The 17,881-nt window shown below is 38.5% G+C and overlaps 1 protein-coding gene and 1 long non-coding RNA gene across 3 annotated transcripts in view; one reads left to right on the top strand and one right to left on the bottom strand.

Moving 5' to 3' along the window:
* Positions 1-4,919: 4,919 nt before the first annotated feature.
* On the bottom strand, positions 4,920-10,544 carry LOC308642256. 2 transcript variants are annotated; one of them, XR_014020509.1, is made up of 4 exons: positions 10,413-10,544; positions 7,576-7,631; positions 5,474-5,570; positions 4,920-5,045 (listed from the first exon to the last, which is right to left on the bottom strand). It is a non-coding gene; the product is annotated as an uncharacterized lncRNA (long non-coding RNA). The 2 variants fall into 2 exon arrangements; XR_014020510.1 differs by lacking the exon at positions 10,413-10,544 and adding an exon at positions 9,472-9,573.
* Positions 8,611-17,881, top strand: part of PGR (progesterone receptor) — an 82,597-nt gene continuing 73,326 nt past the window's right edge. Inside the window, exons 1-2 of the mRNA XM_081281096.1 lie at positions 8,611-10,948; positions 12,020-12,171. Coding sequence (XP_081137222.1) covers positions 9,315-10,948; positions 12,020-12,171 — 1,786 coding nt within the window. The 5' untranslated portion in view covers positions 8,611-9,314. The remainder of the gene's footprint in view (positions 10,949-12,019; positions 12,172-17,881) is intronic.

Consider the following 17,881-nt stretch of genomic DNA (forward strand, 5'->3'; position numbering starts at 1 on the left):
ACTGGAAAGATGGGATGTGCAATCTTGGAGCATTAGTGAACCGCTGATTAACTAGTTCAAGAGCTGCTTTCTTCCAGACTTCTTGTTATGTAAAATAAGCAGCATTTTTTTCTATAAGTCACATTTTGTTGAGAACCTTATTACTGGGAGCCAGAAAATCTCTTAACAATTGGTATTAAAAGGTATATTTTGGGGATAGTTATGCCAGAACAAATGGTGCAAAAAACAGACATACCTTGGGGGTTAGTCAGTATATCCATGAAGGGGCCTGAATAACCTAAGAGTTGTATGGGGCACTGGATTCCGAACCTAAGGCTGTGTAAAAATTAGAGAAGTGAACTTTGTATACCTTCCTCTGTGGTAAAGTGCCAACTTTCACCTACAAGTATTTCTTTGCAAAGATGTAACAGTTGCCTCAATCTAAATCTAGAATGGCAAATATCAAATAGCATTTCTTAAAGTTGTAAGAAATTTTTAAAAAATTAACTAACCAAATTAAAACCACAGTGAGATAACACTGTACAATATTAGAATTTGTAAAATTAAAAAATACTGACCAAATTTTTGTCCAGGATATGGAAAAAATTAGAACTCTAACATACTAGTGATAATATAAAATGGTACAGCCACTTTGGAAAACTGACAGTTAAAGATACATCTACCATCCATTTGGGCTGCTGTAACAACATACCATAATATTGGATAGCTTAGATACATCAGTTTAGGAGGCCGGGAAGTCCTCCATCAAGGAGAGAGAGTCAATTTCAGAAGATGGCCTGCTTTCTCATTTATAAATGGTATATGTAGTGGAAGGGGCTAGGTGTTCTCCATGACTTAATTACCTCCTAATGGCCCTGCCTCCTAAGGTCATCCCATTGGTCACTAACTTTCAATCTTTGGTGAAGCACAAACATACAGACCATAATGCCCACTAATTTATCCAGACATTTAATTTCTAAATGTTTAAACCCAGGATAAATTAAAACATTTGTCCATTCAAAGACTTATACATGTATTTCATAGTAGCTTTATCTGTAATACCAAAAAAAAAATGGAAGCAATACAAATGGTCCATGTTATGGTTAGGATCTGGAAAGGCCCCCAAAGGCTCATGTGTTGAAGGTTTTGTTCCCAGTGCAACAGTGTTCAAAAGTGGAGCTATTGGGAAATCCTTGGATTATGAGGGCTCTGACATCATCGGTGGATTCATTCATTCGTGGATTCATAATTGTTGGCATTACTAGGAAGTGGTGGAAATTATAGGAGATGGGATCCAGTTGGAGAAAGTAAGTAACTAGAGGGTGTCCTTGAAGTATATATCTTGTTCCTGGTGCCTTCTTACCTTTCTCTGTCTGCATCCTAAATGCCATGAGATCAGCAGCCTTCTGTTTCCACCCTTCTTACCATGATGTTCTGTTTTACCTCAGGAAAACTTCAAATCCATGAATCAAAATGAATTTTTTTCTTTTCTAAGTTATTTTTCTCAGATATTTTGTCCAAGTGATGAAAGCTAACTAACACATTCATCAAAGAGAAATGGATAAATAAAGCAACAAATCATGTTATATTATGGATTATTGCTCAGTGTTATGATCTAGATATTAGGTGTGAGACAATGCATGTAGGGTGTGACTAGAGGAGGTGGGTCAATGAGGTGTACCTTTGGGGTATATGTTTTGTCCTTGATGAGATGAGAACTCCCTCTTTCTGCTTCCTGGTGACCATTTCCTCTCCCACAATCTTCCATCTTGATGTTCTGCCTCACCTCAGGCCCAGAGAAATGGAGTCAGCTGTCTGTGGACTGATACCTCTGAAATCATGATCAACAGATAAACTTATCTCCTTTAAAATTGCTTTTTAGGTCTTTTGGTCACTGCAGGAAAAAAAAATCATGGCTAAAACACTCAGCAATTAAAAGAGTCAACTTGGGCTGGGATTGTAGCTTAGTGGTAGACACTTTCCTAACACTGGTTTTGATCCTCAGCATTTCCTAAAAAATAATAAATAAAATAAAAGAATTGTTTCCATCTACAATTAAAAATATTTTTTAAAAGAGTGAACTATTGATATATGCTGAAACTCAATTATGCTGAATGAATGTCTTTAAAAGCATGTGATGGATTATACAAAATTATATCAAATAAAACCAAATGTAGAGCACTTTTAGCACCCAGATCTTCATTTTAAAACCATTTTTCTATAAAATAAATCAAACTTCTTTGGACAGAAGTCTGTATCTATTACTCAGGTAATGTATTAATCAGCTTTCCATCAACTGTGACAAAATACTGAACCAATAAACTTAGAAGGAGAAAATGTTTATTTTGGTTCATGGTTTCAGCTTAAGGTTAGTTGTCTTCATTGTCTTGGGGCCTGTGGCAAAGCAAAACATCATGGTGAAAAGCATGTGGCTGAGCAAAGATGTTCCACCTCATGGTGGTCAGGAAGCAAAGAGGGAGAAGAGGTGTCTTGGATTCCATTATTCCCTTCTAGGACATACACCTAAAGACCTACTACCACCAACTTGGCCCAACTTCCTATAGTTCCCACTACCTCTCAAAAGGACCATTAGCTGGAGAACAAGATTTAACATATGTACTTTTGAGGGACATTCAAGATGCAAACAATAACATTGACCCTATGACCCTCATAGTCTCACATTGATCCCAAAATGCAAAACTCATTCAACTATCTCCAGGATTTCCTATTCTCATAACAGTTCCAGTGTAGCTCAAAAATCCAAGTTCAAAATCTCTTCTGAGACTTACAGCATACTCTTAGCTGTGAGCCCCCATAAAATAATACAGAGAGTTATAGTTTTCAAAGATACAATAAGGCAAGGTTAAACATTCCCATTTCAAAGGAGAGAAATAGGAAAACAAGAAAAAAACTGGCTAAAGCAAGAACAAACCCCAGCAAAGCAAATATTAAACTCTGTAACTCCAATTCCCGTATCCAGGTCACACGGTGACATGATATGAACTCCAAAGGGCTTGGGAAGCCCTCTCCCGTGGCCTTTCTAACTGCAGACCTCCTGTCCTCTCTCTTGGGTTGGCTGTGCTTTCTGCCTGCCTTGGCAGGCAGTCCTCATTCCTGGCGTCTACATTTTCCTGGGGGTATTCATTATAGCTTTGGCTTTACTCCTACAGCTTCATAATTCACTGTGTCAGGGGATGCTTGCAGAGGTCCTGACCCTGCCACATACTTCCTACTTTTTCATCCTACTTTTCTTTGAAATATTGGTAGAGGCTTTCATGATCTCATAATTCTGTATACCTGCAAAAACAGCATGACACAGATGATGCCAAGGTCTGCCACCTGCTGGAGAAATAGTCAGGTCCACTTGCAGCATGACTGAAGCCACCTTTGAGTGCCTGTATGGCTGAACATAGGGGAAAGAATGCTGGGGAAACAATTCCCTATGTGGCCCTGCCTAAGCAGGGTGCTACCAAATTCCCTTCTCAAAGCAAAGTCTTTGAAACAAGATTACACTTTTGTACTCTTGAGCCTGTAATGGGTGGAGTCTTGATAATTCCTGAGATGCTCTCAAAGCATCTTTCCTATTGAACCAGTGAAAAATAGTTTCTGTTTAATAGCATTGATCTCTTCAGCAACCACACTCTCTTTGGCTGCAACTTTAAACATGCTCCTTTTCTGGCCAAACTGAAAGTTTTACATATATTTTCATTCTACTATTTTTATTTATTTATTTTTATTTTATGTTTTACTTATTCTCACTGAATACCTGCTAAATGCAGCCAGTAATAATTCTGCCACTGTCTGCATGCTGTGCTGCCTTGAAATGTCCTCCACTGGATTAATTAGTTTATCACTTTTAAACTCAAACTCCTACAAAGTCTCAGTATCAACAAAATATAGACAGGCTTTTTAAGCTCTGTCAGAATGTAACATGAATGGCCTCTACTAAAAATACCAATAGAATTCACATTTCTATCTGAAACCTTTCCATTCCTATCATCACACTTGTCTTCTGAGCCTCCATCAGAATCACCCACTTAATTAAACTCCACTTACAGCATTATAACTTTTCTAGCTTGCTTCTCCAAACTTTTCCAAACTCCTCCCACAAACCAATTCCAAAGTCTTCTGAACCACAGTATCAGGTATAGTCACAACAATGACCTCATTTCTCAGTACCAATTTTCTATATTGGTTAGCTTTCCATCACTGTGACAAAATGCCTAAGGTGATCAACTTTAAAGTTAGAAGGATTCGTTTTGGCTTACAGTTTCAGAAGTTTCAGTTCATGGCTCCATTGTTCTGTGGCAAGGCAGAACATCATAGTGCAAAGCATGGGGCAGAGCAAAGCTACTCACTTCACGGCACCCAGGAAGAAAAGTGCACATCACTAATGACCTAGTTCCTCCGAATGAGCCCCACCTCCTGAAGTTTCCACCACCTCTCAAAAACACCACTGGGTGGGAATGAAGCCTTCAACACATGAACTTCTGGTAGACATTTAAGGTTCAAACCATTATAGATACAAATAAGAACTCCCAATGTTCTAAGCTGGAACAATTTGAGCAACAAAATGAATCCATAGTGGCATAAGTAAAAGACTGAATAAAGCAGTAAACAGGGAGAAAACATAAATCTTTCCTGCAGAATTCCAAATAAGTCTTGTAGTTTACTCCACCTCAGAGGAAAAGGCTACCTACTCCCCCACACTCTTTTAAGTGATTCATTGTGACTTCCTTTAAAGAGTACAGTATGGAAGGAGAGAAAATTAATAACTGCTGTGGAGTAACCTGACAAACACTGCTTCAGCCCAGTGATTAAGATCAATACTGACAGTCATAGATCACATTGATGGGATATACCCATAATATGGTATAATGAATATGGCACTTAAACTTTTTTTGTTTTCTTCTCCAAAACAAAGAACCACAGACTACTTACAGAGTCATTCTATAATACTTCTCGGGACTGTCAAGGTCATGAAATATAGGAAAAGTCCAAAAAAAATTTTACAGCCAAAAAAAGGAGACTTGAGGACAATGAGATGTGATGTTCTGGATTGGATCCTGGAAAGGAAAATGGACCTTAAATTAAAACTAAGGAAATCTGAATATCCTACGGATGTAAATTAATTGCAATTTACCAACATTAGTTCATTAATTATAACACATGCTTTGTTAATACAGATGTCAATAACAGGAAACCCTATGAAGATATTTGGGCACCTGGTACTATCGCTCAAATTTTTCAAAAAATCTAAAACTGTTCTAAAAGTTTATTAATAAAAAATCTGAAGTAAACACATATTTAAGATGTGTTTAGTATTATTTAAAATAATGTTTAGTAAATCAGATACGAATCTTTAAAACCTAATATATAGTAACAAAGCAGATTAGTGGTTGCTGGGGGAGTAACTGGGGTAGTAGAGAGGAGGGATGGAAAGAGCAGTATGACAGGATTGAAAAGTGGCATGGCCAGGCATGGTGGTGCACACCTGCAATCCCAGCCATTGCAGTCATCAGGAATCCCAGGGACTCAGGCAGCTGAGGCAGCAAGATCACAAGTTCCAGTTCTCCACAACATAGTGAGACCTGTTTCAAAAAATAAATAAAGAAATAAAAAGGCTAGGGATGTAGTTCTGTGTAGTAAAGCACCCTTGGGTTTAATCCCCAGTAGCACAAAATGAAAAGATAAACAAACAAATAGATAAATGGATAAATAAATAAAAAGTGACATGAGAACACTTTTGGAGGCAAAGGATATATTTGTTTTTCCTGTTCATGCTGAGAATTTACATCTAAAACTTTAAAAATTATACAGTTTAAATGTATGTATCTTATCACATGACAATTAGGCCTTAATAAAACTCCCCTTTTAAAATTATAGGAAAAAAATTCTTAAGTTTATATTTTCTTCTCCAAAACAAAAGTCATCCTCAGGAATATTTGGTGTTAGCCCCATATCACCTGAATCTAACTGATGGATTTTGTTTCATTCAAAGATTCATATACTTGTGGAGTTCCTGTATCAATAATTCCAATCAACCAGCACCAAATTTCATGGAATAATGGTGTATTAGTACATGTTGGGAATCTTTATTATTGTTTTCCCACTTGAAGATTTTCGTTCTTATGGAAACAACCTAGTTAAACAGTATGCTTGAGAGAACTTTTTTTGTAACCAACCAAAATTAATCCAAATATAGTTTGTCAGATTAAAAATGAGGCCAAGTATTAATTTTATGGCAGTAACCTGGAAACCAAGACCCAAGCCATCTGGCATTCAAAGTTACATTCATAAGAAGGCTGTCATTTGATTGCTTGGGTTCAAATCTGGCTCTGTTACTTACTATTTTAATAATATTGAAAACTCTGTACCTCAATTTTCCCAATTATGTAATGGGATAGTAGTACCTATTTCCATGGGAAGTTGAAGGATTAAATAAGTTAACACATGTAAAGCGTTTAGAAGACAACATAGCAATTTTGTCTAGATTCTACAAATTCTACAGATTCTATGGAATTAGCTATCAAGGAAAAACAAACTAAAACCACAGTGTGATACCACTCCATGTACTGGCGGGGTTGCATAGGGATAATAAAACGATGTGGAGCAGTTAAAATCCTCATAAACTGCAGGTGGAAATGTAAAATGTTTAGTACCTTTGAAAACAGTCTAGCAGTTCCTCAAAATGTTAAATGTAGGGTTATCATATAACCCAATTCATGTCCTAAGTATATAACCAAGAGAAATGAAAACAGGTTTGCACAAAAACTTATACATGACTTTTCATAACAGCATTTTTCATGATAACCAAGAAGTGAAAACAACTAAAAAGTCCAACAACTTAAAAATGGATAAATAAAATGTAGTATATCTACAAAATAGAATATCAATTGACAACAACCAAGTTATGAAGTACTAATACATGTACAATATGAATAAATCTTGAAAACATACTTAATTAAATAAATCAGTAAAAAATATCACATATGGAAGAATCTATTTGTATGAAATGTCCAAAATAGGCCAATCCATAGAGACAGAATGTAGATTAGTGGCTGCTAAGACATTTGGGGAGGCAGAATGTGGGGGTAACTACTAAAGAGTGAGATTACTTTTTAGGGTTATATAAGTGTTCTAAAACTGATGGTGGTAAAGAATATGTTTGTTAAAACACTGAATTGTACACTCTAAGTAGGTGAACTGTATGGTATCTAAATTATATCTCAATAAAGCATGCCAATTATTTTAAGATGGCTTGGAATGAAGAAAGTCTGAAAAAAAACCCCAGGAGTGTTCATAATAATAAATTAGATCATATCTCCAGCCTTATCTACTTCCTTCCCACACTTAATCCATGCTCTATCCATTATGGCCCTGTTACATTAGCCGTATTATAGTTTCCTATTTGGTGCCTTGTTAACATCTAGTATCTGCTTCCTGGACTTCTCTTTACCTAGATAATTTTTACTTATCTGAGTTAACTAATTTTTATTTAGAGTAACTAATCACTGGAACAATCAAGTCCAAAACCCAGTGGTTTTGATAAAGTTTTATTTATCGCTCAGGTAGCCCCTCCTCAAGTATTCTTACCTCTAGCACCTTCATTCATCTTGGAACCTGGGAGTCATCCACTGTATTCTCTATACCTAAGTGGGAAAAACTTTGAGAAATTAGCATAGTTAGCACCTCCACATTCTCAAAGAAAGTTTCCAAATGATTAACTGATTTGAACAGGATATATTTAAGGTGATGTCAGGATGTCTAATGACCTTGGGTTTACTAGATATTGTTGGTTTATGACTCTGTATCTGAAGTATATATTGCAATACTCTCTCCTCTTTCTGCAGCATCTTCATGAATTTAAAGGTGATATATTTTAGTATAGAGGTGATATATTTTATTATTTATTTATTTTTGTGGTACTATGATTGAACCAGGGAACTCTACCACTGAGCTATATTCTTAGCCCTTTTTACTTTTAGATAGGGTCTCACTAAGTTGTGGAGGCTGGCATCAAACTTGCAATCCACCTGCCTCATCCTCCAAAGTAGCTGGGATTATAGGCATGCACCACCCTGCCAGACAGATATCTATTTTTAAAGTTTCAAAGATAATTATTTTTAAGAATAAGAATATTGAGGCAAGAAAGCACTGTTCACCATCTCTACCATAGATCTCATAATGTAGTAGAGGAGTATCAGCTAAAACCAAAGAAAACTTTCCTTAAATTGATATTCATTAAAACTGGAACATATTTCTTAGAACAACCCATATATGGCAATCAACATCTGAACTTCCTGAACAGGTAGAGAAAAGTTACTAATTATCTTCCACTCCCAAATTATGTTAACTCTTTACAAAACTTGAAATCCTGAAATGGTCCTCAAAATTTTATTTCTAACAGACTCTATCCGTTTTTCCAATTACATTGGCATAATTCTTAATTGGTGGTGCAAAATCTAATATGCTTATGAGGTTCCATCCCAAAGCACCTGCTATTCACGGAGGAATTCAATCTAGTGGGTGTAAATACCAACTTCATAGTTTCAAATCTGGTAGGGAATTGGATAGGGAGGGGCTTTGGGCGGGCTTCACTAGACCAAGGAGGCGTTGTTAGGAAGCCTTGGAGCCAGCCTACACCTGTCATTTGGGTTAAAGCCTTGGTAGTAGTTGAGTGTGAGGATTCTGGTATGTGGATAGCATTCGCAATGAGAACTAGCTTCATTTGGCATTGAGTGGAATCTGCAGCGAAAGGCGGCTCGTCCTCCGGCACCGCTGAGAACTGGGACAGCCTTAGAGAGGACAGTCGTCTGCAGTAGGGAACCGGCAGAAGCATGTCTGAGATGCGCTGTACTGAAAAGTCTATGTATGTAGCCCTGGAGTTTTAGAGAGAAGGGCAGTACAACGCAATCAGGGATAGTTGAAAGACAGAATCTTGTGTAATTGAATTGCTTTCTCAGCTGCAGCCTCTCCAGTGATGGACTTATGCGTTACTCTGCGTCTCCCGTCCACGAACAGAAGTCAGAGAACTCTCTTGGAAAACTCTCCCAACTAGGAGACAAACTACCTTTTCCTGCCCTCCTCACTTGCTGCAGGAACGAAACGACCGCCACCCTTCCTCTGACTGACCACAGGATGGAAGGCCAGGGCAGGAGCTGACCAGCGCCGCCCCTCCAGACTCAGGAGGTGGAGATCCCCCTCACCCCAATCCAGCCAAATTGACACCCATTTTCTCCTCCCTCTGCCCCTATATTACCGACACCCCCTCCTCTTTCCCCTTTCCCTCCTCCCTAAAGACAGGGGTGGAGAAAAGGGGAGTTCAGGTCGTCATGACTGAGCTAAAGGCAAAGAATCCCCGGGCTCCCCACGCAGCGGGCTGCGCGCCCTCGCCCACCGAGGTCCAATCCCCCCTGCTGGGTCGTGCGGACGCTGGCCCGTTCCAGGGAACCCAGACCTCAGACACTTCGCCTGTAGTTTCGGCCATACCCATCTCCCTGGAAGGTCTGCTCTACCCTAGGTCGTGCCAGGGTCAGGATCCCCCAGACCGGAAGACGCTGGATCAGCAGTCGCCGTCAGAGGTGGAGGGCGCGTACTCGGGAGTTGAAGCCACAAGGGGTACAGGAAGCTGCAACTCTAGAGTCCCAGAAAAGGACAGCGGGCTGCTGGACAGTGTTTTGGACACGCTTCTGGCGCCCTCGGGGCCCGGGCAGAGCCAAGCCAGCCCTCCCACTTGCGAGGCCACCAGCCCTTGGTTTCTATTTGGCCCAGAACTCCCCGAGGACCCCCGTAGTGCCTCCGGTACAAAGGGGGTATTGGCCCCGCTCATGAGCCGGCCTGAGAGCAAGTCTGGAGACTGCTCCTCTGGGACAGGAACAGTCCATAAGGTGCTGCCTAGGGGCCTGTCACCGTCCCGGCAGTTGCTGCTCCCGACCTCTGGAAGTCCCCATTGGCCCGGGGCCTCAGTGAAGCCATCTCCGCAGCTAGCTGCTGCGGCGGAGGTGGTGGAGGAGGATGGCCCCGAGTCAGAGAGCTCCACCGGTCCACTTCTGAAGGGCAAACCTCGGGCTCTGGGAGGCACAGCGGCCGGAGGAGGAGTCGCACCCAGCGCGCCTGGAGCGGCTGCAGGAGGCGTCACCCTTGTTCCGAAGGAAGATTCCCGCTTTTCAGCGCCTAGAGTCGCCTTGGCAGAGCAAGATGCGCCGGTGACGCCCGGGCGCTCCCCGCTGGCCACCACAGTGGTGGATTTTATCCACGTGCCTATCCTGCCCCTCAACCATGCCATCCTGGCCGCCCGAACCCGGCAGCTGCTGGAAGGGGAGAGTTACGACAGCGGGGCCGCGGCTCCCAGTGCCTTTGCCCCGCCGCGGGACTCGCCCTCGGCCTCGTCCACTCCGGTTCCATGCGGTGACTTCCCTGACTGCACATACCCGCCGGACTCCGAACCCAAAGATGACACATTCCCTCTCTATGGCGACTTCCAGCCTCCAGCCCTGAAGATCAAGGAGGAAGAGGAAGGCGCGGAGGCCGCCGTGCGCTCCCCGCGTCGGTACCTAGTGGCCAGTGCCAACTCTGCCACCTTTCCGGATTTCCCACTGGCGCCGCCGCCGCGAGCTCCCTCATCCAAACCCGGGGAAGCCGCGGTGGTGGGCACATCCGCCAGTGCCACAGTCTCGTCCGCGTCCTCCTCGGTGTCGACCCTGGAGTGCATCCTGTATAAAGCAGAGGGCGCGCCGCCCCAGCAGGGCCCATTTGCTCCATTGCCCTGTAAGCCTCCAGCCGCTGGCGCCTGCCTACTCCCAAGAGAGGGCTTGCCCTCCACCTCCGCCTCTGCTACCGCCACAGGGCCGCCACCTGCGCTCTACCCTCCGCTGGGCCTCAACGGGCTGCCACAGCTCGGCTACCAGACCACAGTGCTTAAGGAAGGCCTGCCGCAGGTCTACCCACCGTATCTCAACTACCTGAGGTGAGGGCCTTGCGCTGCGCCTGGCATGTTCGCAAAGTAGCGCTCTTGGTGGCTTAACACTGCCAGCCTCCCTTTGGCAGCATAGGGCTCCCTTCCCCCTGGGTGGCCTCGAGGGGGTGGGCAACAGGGACCTGGCACAAGGGCAGTTTGTCTTACTCTTCTCATTACTCTTTTGGGGACACAAAGGGGCACAAAACATGCCATTTGGGGGGAAGAAGGACCATTACTGGCATTGTGTTTACTGGAGAAGAGCTAAGGCAGTTTCCCTGGGAGGGGTGGGACTTGAAGAGTGGCTGGCCAGAACCCAAAGCAGAAACACCTTAGGGATTTGTACACGTTAAAGGCTCAATTTTCATATGAATCTCAAAATGAAAATTAATTATAAGCCTAATGTTTTAATTGTGAATTTATATGTCAATCATTACAGTGCACAACACTCTAATAGTGTTTAGGATTTTCTACTATGTTTTCAAGAACATTTTTATTTATATACTGAAGGAAGGTAAAAGAAAAAGAATCCTTGGTTTGTAGACTTTCCTGCTGCAAATAAGCAAAACAGTGTGAATGTCTTGAACAATACTTGTATCTATGTGTTTGCTGGCTCACACATGTATACACACACTTACAGAGTTAAGTTTTCAAAACTTTAAGCAAAAGCATCGCTAAATTCTGTTGAACACTTAAAGTCAAACATGTTTATTGTTACACAGCATACAGGAAGGGTATAACATTTTATTTTGTCAGAAACTAAATTGCTCCTTATATAGAAAAGGAGTTCTGTAGAAAGATTTCTGTTTAACTAATAGAGTTTAGCTTTCCTAAACATAAATTGATACACTATCATTCTTTGAGGTTGATACTACTGATGAATGGTCAATAATTTGCAAGTTTAGTGAATCTAATTATAGTGAGTCTATTATATCATATTTAGTTTGCATGTCTTTCAAGTGTGGATAATGGTGTTATATTTTAAAATCCCCTTTAACCTCATCAATACTGGTTTTAAAAACATTTAGTATCAGATAGCAGTACAACAAAAAATAAATGTAGTATTTTGTTTTGCATTTCAAGGCCAGATTCAGAAGCAAGCCAGAGCCCACAGTACAACTTTGAATCACTACCTCAGAAGATTTGTTTAATCTGTGGGGATGAAGCATCAGGTTGCCATTATGGTGTCCTTACCTGTGGGAGCTGCAAGGTCTTCTTTAAAAGAGCAATGGAAGGTAGGCTTCTTTTTCCTGATTCTTTATTATTGACTTAATTGTCAATGGAGACCATCTTTGTAATTATCCCTTGCTTCTAAGAAATAGTGATATTTTTATATAACTTAAAATATATGATGATATTTCAATAATACATTTTTACTATAATACTCAGTAGTGAATATGATTGGATATTATAATTTCATACTCTTTGATTAACACTTTCAATAGAAGACATGAGTCATCATAATCTTGAGGCCAGTGCTACTATTGTTCAATAACTAGTTTTCAGGACAGCTTGGTTTTAATGGTGTTTTTAATACATCTACTGTATATGCAAAGCACTTTACAGTTTTTATTGACAATGGTTGTTGTTGAAATTATGTGTCTTTATATATGTGTGTATATTCAGAAATATATAGAATGTACATAATGCAATTCCAGATTAATACACATACATACATAGGTATACATACATATTTCATTTACAATCTGTCTACATGATGTTGTCCTTGTATTACATGCATATTTGTGTACTGTGTATTTATGCATGTTTACATGGTCATCCCAAATAAAATTCAGTTCCCTTTCTGTTTAGTATATGTTTAATTGTGTAAGAGTATAGGAGCAAATTGTTTTGAACAAATGTAAACTTTGGACATCATTGTAATTTAATTTCTAAAGAAGTATTTTGCTTTTAGTAAAAGCTACCCATTTAAAAATTATTTAAATTACATATTTATCAAATGATTTTGGATTGGCTTGAATAGTATATTTCAGACTTCATCTTTCATAGAAAACATTGTGAATTTCTCTTTCCATCTTCACTAAAATCTTTAGCAGCCAAACACATTCATGTTTGAAATAAAAATGTATTTAAAGATCATTCTGTGTTGTAATATATGGAATAAGTATAATTTATAACAAGTTGAGAGGACTACTAAGATCATATGAACAATGTACAATGAATCAAAGTTTGAATGTCTGCTCTTTTGTTTACTGTTTCTGAAGTTTTCTGATTTAAAAGGCTTTTATTTATAAGCAGAGGGGAGTAGAAAATTTTCACTTAAGGAGACTTTAAGTGAAAATTTAAAGTTCTTCATAAAATTATTTACTTTGGTAATGCTCTATCCATGTACAAATATGCCACAATCAGTCATGTATGTCTATATGTGTCTGTGATTAAATGCAATAATAATAACGATAATAATAATAAAAGGGAGATCAGTAGAATAGAGCAAATACATCAGGGGAGGGAGAAGAGAAGGGAAAAAGGAAAGGTACTAGGGAATGAGACTGATCAAATGATGTGCATGTACAAGTATGACATAATGAATCCTCCTATAAAATTAAAATTATGCACCAATTTAAAAAGTATTTGCTTTATATATTTTCAGAATGTATTTTTCATAAAAGATGAGTGCATTTAACTGATATTGAACATAATCAGCTTCAGGATAGGTTAATTGCATTTTAAATTAATTGAGACACTGTTAAAAGAGGGTGCTTGAAAGCACAGGCAAGTGAGAGTAAACTTAACTCTCCCGTGTATATGATATAGTCAGTTTCAGATGTAAGTTCTTTATATGGAAAAGTTCATTCTCCAGTTGAGCAACCGGATTTACTATTCCTAACTGACTATGGTATTGGTTGAATGAACATTCACTTCTAGATTATGGTTTTTTCATGCTTATAGTCTACTTAGAATAGTTTAATTTCATAATTGAATGACCCATTTAGGATTCTCCAAAGTCCAGTTTATTCTAGCCTACCTCCTGTTTATAGATAAGAAAATCTTAAAGACATAAATCTGATATTTTGGAAATTTCACAACTAGTTAGTAGCTACTTCTTAGTTTAAAAATAGGTAAAGCACTTGCCTTGCATATGTGAGGCACTGGGTTCCATTCTCAGCACCACATAATGATAAAGATACTGTGTGTTCACCTACAACTAAAAAAAAATTTAAAAATAGGTTATTTTAAATTGCAGTGTCTATAAGTCAAACATGCAAATAGATGGTATATGCTACTTAATTCTTGGAATTTACTTCATAAAGTTCATGTATAGAATGAAGAGAATCCTTCATTGGATTGAGACACCCTTTTGGGGCCGTATTTAAATCATTCATCAGACTAGAGGAAAGTAATAATATTCTATGAGTAAATTGATTTACTTAGCAATTATTGTAGGCCTAAGGGGTATATTTTTAAAGGTATACTTAGATTTATGCCAAAGGTACTCTTTAACTCCCTCTTCCTTAGATATAATATGAAGATAACAATGGTGGATACTTTTTTAGGCTTGCTATAAATATTAAATGAGTTACTCCATATATGCTATTTAAAAGAATATCTAGCATGTTGTCAGCTTCTATTGGTGATGTTTCTACCTCCAATGAGTTTACAATAGAGTTCAGAAGGTAAAATATATGCATATGAGACATTTAAATTTTCTCATTAAATGCCCAGATAAGAGTTGAAGAGCCATATTAGAGAATTGTATGAGTTAAAGGTTGGGAAGCCAAGTTGCTAATTGCTTGGATAAATTGGGAGAGAGTTGGTGATTGAAGGCAAGGGAATAGAGAGAAGATTCTGGGATTTTTCAGGGATGACAAAGATGAGTAGAAGGGCTTTTACAGTTGGAAACAAATACCAGGTTTGAAATCTTAAAGGAGACAGAGTTGTGTGATGGGCTGTGTGGCTGCCAGAATGGCTAGAAGTTGTAAGTCAGTGGGCAACAATTTGCATAATTGTATTACCAAGGATAATAATGATAATACTGCAATTATAAAATATTTTCTATGTGCCGTGACTGTTTAATAGGTTTCAACTCATTTAATCCTAATAATATGTATTGCTATTATTATTCCTCCCACTTTACTAATGAGGACACTACACTGCCTTAATCACAAGAAGTGATAGAATCAGGCTTCAAACCCAGGCGGTGTGACTCCAGATCTTTGCTGGCAATCAGTATGCTTCCTCTCTCATAATAGGAAATGTGGTTGATGTTTGCCAAGAGATGAAACATTCAGAGAGATAAAAGTGAATCCTGAAGAATGCAATACCAGGGATAATTAGATCTGTGTGATACAAAGAGTGGAACACATTTACTTCATATTTAGGGCAGCAATGAGAAGACAGTCAGGGGCCCAGAGCCAGTTTCCCCACCTCTCTTCAAAGTCAGGAGTGGGAGCTGAGAGAGACTCACCCAGGAAAGCTGAGTTTAACTTGCTATGTATGACACCAAGAAGAGAGAAGAAATAGAGAAAAGATACCAGTCAGAAAAAGGGATATAGGCATGGGGAAAATGACCACTCTTATGCAAACTAAGTCTATTTAAAATACATTAGCCAAAACACAATTGTTGAAGAGTCAATTACATTCCTTCACCAAGACTTGTATGGGGGGAAGTGGTCAAGAATTATTCAGTGCCTTTCAAAGAAATGAAGTATAGTTCTATAAATGCCGGCTAGTGACCTGGTACTATGAAGTAAAGAACCATTTCCCATTTGTGCACTGCAACCAGCTTAGTACCAGGAAAATACTAGGTATTCTAAAAATAACTGTTTTTCTACATGAAGCCATCATCCTAACTGATAATGACATGCTCTTATTATTTGGATACTATACTCTGTAACAGTATTTGTAGTGAATATATTTGAAGTAAAATGGTTATACAAATGTTGTAATATAGTTGAAATGTATTATTTAGAACACACAAGGCTATGTAGGCATTGATGGACCTTTAATTGTATTGAAATATTATCCTTATTCTTTATTCATGTATTAATTATTCACTAATTAGTTACCTTAATCACATTAGTTTGAGTATTCATTTATGGAGCATCCACAGTGTCCACACACAATGCTAGGTGCTGATCAAAGAAAAATAAAACAGTGTGGACTGTTCAGCACTGTCTGGCCCCTGCTCCAGCAGAGTTTGGAGAGTGGAGGGGAGAGGGGCCTTTTGACAATCTGAATACACATACCCAATTGCAGGTATGGGAAGGGTTAGGGTCCGTGTGGTTCTTGGACAACTAGAAAGTTGATCTCCTCTCAGAAACTGGGGATAATTTAGAAAGTCTTTAGAATGAGAGATACATCATCATAAACAGCCACAGATGAAACTGGACAGAAATGAAATACTTTTAAGGATGTGGTTTTTCTTATACTATAGTTGAATATATTTGGTGTCATAAGTGAAGAGTGAAAACAGATTTAGTAGCATAATTCTCCTTGATATGGCTTTAGAAAGAAAAATGTTAAACATTCAAATTTTCATTAACATGTGATTTTTTTCTATCTTTAGAATTCTTAAATGCTTTTCAATATTTTATAATCTATAAAATGATCCAACAATCCTTTCCACTATAATTTACTTGATTAGTATTTATAGTCTTGAGAAGGTATTTTGCCAATCATCTTATTTAATTTACACTCTAGTAGATCTTATTCTTTGAAAGTTTTCCCATTGCCCTAAAAATAAACATGTAGTAATTCTCTAAAATTCATTTCAAAACTTGCTAGCCAATTTCTTCTCAAACTGCAAGTCTCTCAGTTTAATATTTAACATGAATAAATAATTATACATTATAACCCACTGAAGCAAGCTTCTGTTATACTGAAAAAGTAGTAGTTACAAACAGAACATTTGGCACCATCTGTTCAATATTTGATTATGTAGGGTTCCCAAATTATTTATTCTCCTTAAGAACTTGTATATTAACATCCTGCAAGAACCAGAGGGATACAGTGGTAGCAGACATCCATGCTAATGCTAATAGCTGTTCTTGTTCTGGTTGTTAAGTCCCTTTAATTTATCAAGTAACATAGCAGTACATTCTTCTTTAAAAAATTAAAACATTACCAATAAGGCTATGTCCTCTTTGATCAATTCCACTAGTGTATTCCCTTCCCTATGATTCTTCTCTACCTTCACGTCTCTTTTCATGTGTGTATATAATGTGTTGTTTGAGGTGTGTTATGACATAGATAGTATCACATAATGTATGTCCTATTCTTCCCATTACTTTTTTCATATGACTTGAAGCCCTGTATATGTTTAAATATGTGTGTGTGTTGTTCTAACTTGTTCTTTTAAACACTACCCAATACTTGATAGAATCAAAATCCTCTTATCCAGGCATTGCCTAGGTAACATTACATGAGTAAGTCCTTCTTGCACCTGTCTCATTAGTGCATGACTTGTTCCTCTTTCCAGAATACATTTAGGTGTTTTGATATGGCTATAAATGAACTAGGTGAATAGCTTCATTCCTACTACCAAAATAATCTGATTCGCTACTTTATTTACTGCAAAGATATATATTGATACTGCATTTCAAAGTTCATTTGAAACTACAAAGATGATTGTAGATTGCATATATATATTCATACATATCATCATCCTTGACAGGCAAAAAACCATGAGGAAAATAAACAAACAAAAAGTCCTATCGTATTACTATAAAAGGACAAATGAGTTAAAAAAAGATTTTGTTTTTAGATGAATTAGTTAATAAATGCACATGAAAATACTTAGACATGAGTTACATAAAAGCCAGAGAAGACACACAATAGCATTCCATTAGACCAATCCAGGATTGTAGCTTGTTCTTCTAGCATATCCTAATATTGTGTGAGAGGCTTACTCATTTAACAAATTATTGTCCTCACTAAGATTCAAGCACTGTTCTAGCTCCTTTGCTGTGTTAACACATTTAATAT

This window comes from Spermophilus citellus, assembly GCF_964194105.1.
Source record: "Spermophilus citellus genome assembly, chromosome: 2".
Taxonomy (NCBI): Eukaryota; Metazoa; Chordata; class Mammalia; order Rodentia; family Sciuridae; genus Spermophilus; species Spermophilus citellus.